Here is a 4,611-nt window from a genome sequence, read left to right on the forward strand (position 1 = left end):
TCTTCACTAGATTTTGGGTGGCAATAAGCCTTCCGAATCTCAGTCTCCTTCGGACTCATCCTTTACAAATGATTTGGCGTTATCATAACAATCGTTTACCATTGATTTCTCTGGTTTGTGCTTTTACTCGCCGATTGACTCGAGAAAATTTGTCTGGAAAAATCTCATTTTTCTACTGTACTTAATTTAAAGAAAAAAGATATATACATATATATATATATATATATATATATATATATATATATATATATATATATATATATATATATACATATATACACGTATACACGCACACACACACATACAAACACATATATATACGTTTTATTTTTATTACCGTATTTTTCTGTTAAGTTACATTATTGTTTCAGCTACTCAGCCGTTTTTTTTGGCCGTCTGTAGCTTCCTCAGACTTTTACAGAAATGTTCGCTATTTTGGGATGAAAGGGTGAAAGAGTGAATGAGGTCGGGGTGTGTGAGGAGGGCGGAGGAAAGAGAGGAAGGGAACAAGGGGGAGGTGGGAGGGACCGCTTGGTATGTCGATAATGTTTCAGTTTTGAGGTTTAAGGAACTTGTGGGGGAGGGTCTGGGAAGTTCATTTCTGGTGTGGATGAGGGCATAGGTATAAATAGAGGGGTATGGAAATATGTGGGAGTGGGATGAGGGGGTTACTTTAAAATTCGAGTCTTAATGTTAAAGTTTTTATGCGTCTCGTTGGTGAGATGATTTCTTGGTAAGTATGTCTTAACCTGTTGGGTGTTCGCTTATGTTTGGAGGCGGGGGGATGCTATGATTCGGTTTTATTTATTTTTAGTTTTTATTTTGTTGTTAATTGTTTGGAGAGGGTTAGCTAGCGGGTCGTGGGCACGGGTACACACATGCGTACGTACACACATATATACTTAAAAGAAACGGTCACATGTACACATACATCCCCACATGGCGTGCAAATCTATGCACATATGTGCGCCTGCATGCATAGACACCCGCGTTGCTCTCGCTTACGTCAAATTTTCTTTAAGTTGCTAAAATTGGGTACGTGTGTGTAGGCATGGATGCGCTCATACACAGATACATACACACATCGACGCACCTGCCCCAAAGGAGGCGATTATACGGGCTCATGTGTGCATATTGATTCAGGCATACTTGCACCCCACGCATACATGCAAGCGCATGCGCACATACAGATACCAATACTCGTGAACACATACATAGACATATATATACACAGCTGCACGCTCTCACACACTATGTGGACAGCAGTCAGCGGGTACATATACTTTCACATCCACACACGCATATACAGGTACGTGCACATATACATCGGTATCCCATGTACATACGGACGACAACGTGGATGTACACGTGCGTGCATACACACACATACCCAGTTATACAGACATTTATTGGTATAGACATATTCGTCTGGATAGATTTAAATCTTAGTTCATTTGTGGGTACATAGACGCAATACTTTCGTTCAATGTAGACATGGTTATACATAGATATGAGCATAAACTCATTCCCAGGGTTCTATACATAATATTTTCATTTTCATTAGTGGGTTTTGTTGTTTTTTTTGGTTAGATGCGGGTGAACATGGGCGCGCCGGCGTATTCCTCCGCATACAAATATAACATACAGAGGCACGCTCCCACACGCATGCCTGTACACAGATATACAAGCATACACGCATACACATATGCACACACATATGCTCTCGTTATATAGATCTGCAAAGATACATACCCACACTCCTTCACGCACAGATATGTGCGCACGCATATACATACGGGTATATAGCGTGACATGCCGTAAATGTTGGCACGGGTGTTACCCACATATACTTACATACGCATTAATAAGCGCCCACGTACCCGGGATAGTGGTCCTAGGTAGCCATGTTTATAGATTTTGGGGAGGAGTTTGGGGTGGTTTATATGGGGATTGAGTTCTGTTGTTATTGTTCTAAGTTGGGGTATTTTTTATGGTATTATCGATCAGTTTTGGCGGAAGGCTATATTAGGGTGTCATACTCTAAGGCAGCGGTTCTCAACCGGAGGCGAATCGCCCCCTAGTGGGCAAAAATCAAATTTTGGGGGGCGATTTTCAATCAATTTTATCTTCCGTAAGTTAAATGAAGTCTCTCTTCTGCTGCAAGGAAAAATGATAACCCTGATAGACTGTAAACGGGTGATGAGAGCTTTTGTTGAAAAACTTAATATGTTTCAAATTAATTTAAAACGAAGGCAATTTGATAATATACCCGAACTAGCGGAAATCGACTTATGTGAAAATGACATTGTTATTTATTGTGACCATCTGTCAGCCATGAAAAATGATCTAGAAATCAGATTTTCCGATTTATTTGACTTCGATATTGAGCCATGGATGATTGACCCATTCTATTGTGATCCTCTCAGTGCACACGAAAATATCCAGGAGGAAATCATCGAGATAAAATGCAATGATGAATTGCAAATCAAGTGCAAAAGAGAAACTTTGTGTGCATTTTGGCAATCAAACACTGTAAAATCACGGTATCCAAATTTGTGGTCACAAATGTCGAAAATCCTTTTGTGTTTCCCAACATCATATCTTGTCGAAACTGGATTCAGCGCTGTGAATCACATTTTACAGAAGGAACGAAACAGATTTGACATTATTTCTCGTGGAGATATTCGTATCTGCTTGAGTAATATTAAACCTGACATTGAATTTTTAGCGAAACATCACGAATCTCAGGGCTCACACTAGTTAGACTCTCTACATTTCTTGTAAATTTGCAATAAAATTATTTTTAATTAATTTGTTTTCCATTTCCATGTACAAAATGTTTCTAGTGTTGGTTAGTCATAATTACAATATTTGTTATTATTTATTCTTGGAGGCGATTATGAATTAACTTAAGTCAAAAATAGCTTTTGGGGACGATATCCGGGAAAAGGTTGAGATGTATGTACATTCACCTAACAATTTAATGGAACAAAACATACCGTAAAAATTGAGTATAACTTAAAAATCCTATCTACAAAATAGCACGGCCCGTATCCTGCATAAGTACCAAAACCACACACACACACACACACACACACACACACACACACACACACACACACACACACACACACACACACACACACATTCATTCATTCCATTACGTGAATTTACAAAAACACAAAAAACAGTTAGCGTTAATCAAGTTTTCATTATTATAATTGTTGTAAAATACTTTATTTGCATTAAATTAGTTTTCATTTAAAAATAAAGTTTAATTATATAATATTTATTTGTTTATTAAAAGCTCAAAAAATTATATTGAGAAATAGAATATTGTTTTATGACCAAAAATTATAAGGGGGTCCACCAAGAAAAAAAAGAAGGGAAAAGGGGTTCATGGGTCAAAAAAGGTTGAGAACAGCTGCTCTAAGGTATGCGTCTATGCACATGAGGCAGCGGTTGGTTGTACATTTCCATGTACACTCACCTGTGCAGGTGTAAATCCACATAGTTATATGTAAATAAGTTCCGTGCTAAGTCGTGGAGGTTGCAAGTAGGGTGTGTTGGGGTTGGGCAGGGGGGTTGGCTAGGGGGAGGGGAATTGATGCCGATTATTGGGTGGTTATGTGGGATGAGGTTATGTGGTGTTTAGAGTTGGTGGTGATTAGGAGTATGTGCTATTTTGTTGGATTTAGGGGAATTCTTAGGGGGAGGGGGTAAGGTGGTGTGGGGTGTGGGGGAGTTGGTTGAGGGGGTTTGGTTGAGTGTATGTCATGGTAATTTTGGTGGGTGGTTGTATTGGATATATAATTAGGGGGATTTAAGCTGGTGTTGTCTAAGGGATGTTTTAGAGAGGTGTATAGTTGCTAAGGAGGTGGGATTTGTAGTGCCTACAGTTTATGGTGGTTTCCTGTTTTTTCTTTAGTAATTTGTTTATGTCTTTAAAATTGGAGATAAGGAGAGTCTCATTTAGGCAGAGGAGACATGGGGAGTATAGGGGTTTACATGTGCTAGATTTTCTAAGGAGTTCCCATTTAATGGTTGGTGTAAGGTTATTTTGGGTTAGATGTAGATAGTGGGTAGTTAGTGAGGTTTTGTTATGGTCGTTAGGGTTTGTGAAGGAGCATTTATGTACTCTGAATCTATCCTTAAATGAGGTGCCGGCCAGGCCAATATAATATTTTTTGTCGTTTGGGTTTTCTTTAGGTGCGATTGTGGCTTTATATACTACTTCTGTTTATAGGCATTGTTGATTAAGTGGGCATTCCAATTTATTGTTGCAGTTGCACTTGTTCTTGTTGGTGTTGTTTGTATTTTCATCTTTGTTAAGTATTTTTGTTTTGTTTTTTGATTATTTGTTCTAGGTTGTCCGTACAACTGTAGCCGAGTTTAATTGTGTTTTTGGTGAAGATTTTGTGTAGTACGTGGCTGGGTGGGAATTTGCATCTAACAACATTAAATCATGCCACAAACTAAAGGAACATCAGACCTATCAGAATTTCTGCGAGGACGAATCGTAGGTCAACATGAAGGTGGCATTAGTCAACACAAAATAGCAGGGAATCTTTCAATTATCCTTTCTACTATTAATAGAGTGATCGTGCAATT

The 4,611-nt window shown here is 38.6% G+C and overlaps 1 protein-coding gene across 1 annotated transcript; it reads left to right on the forward strand.

Moving 5' to 3' along the window:
- Positions 1-2,169: 2,169 nt before the first annotated feature.
- LOC145276574 (protein FAM200C-like) lies at positions 2,170-4,396 on the forward strand. The gene is made up of 2 exons (XM_080127769.1): positions 2,170-2,698; positions 4,368-4,396. The coding sequence occupies exons 1-2, from the start codon at positions 2,170-2,172 to the stop codon at positions 4,394-4,396; spliced, it is 558 nt and encodes a 185-aa protein (XP_079983895.1).
- Positions 4,397-4,611: the final 215 nt, after the last annotated feature.

Source organism: Euprymna scolopes, chromosome 5, assembly GCF_053919585.1.
Source record: "Euprymna scolopes isolate OS-2025 chromosome 5, ASM5391958v1, whole genome shotgun sequence".
In the NCBI taxonomy this organism is placed as follows: domain Eukaryota; kingdom Metazoa; phylum Mollusca; class Cephalopoda; order Sepiida; family Sepiolidae; genus Euprymna; species Euprymna scolopes.

Coding starts and splice junctions, on each gene's coding strand:
- LOC145276574 (XM_080127769.1), top strand. CDS start 2,170: ATGATAACCCTGATAGACTGTAAACGGGTGATGAGAGCTTTTGTTGAA. Junction 2,699..4,367: donor AGATATTCGTATCTGCTTGA/GTAATATTAAAC, acceptor TATTTGTTCTAG/GTTGTCCGTACAACTGTAGC.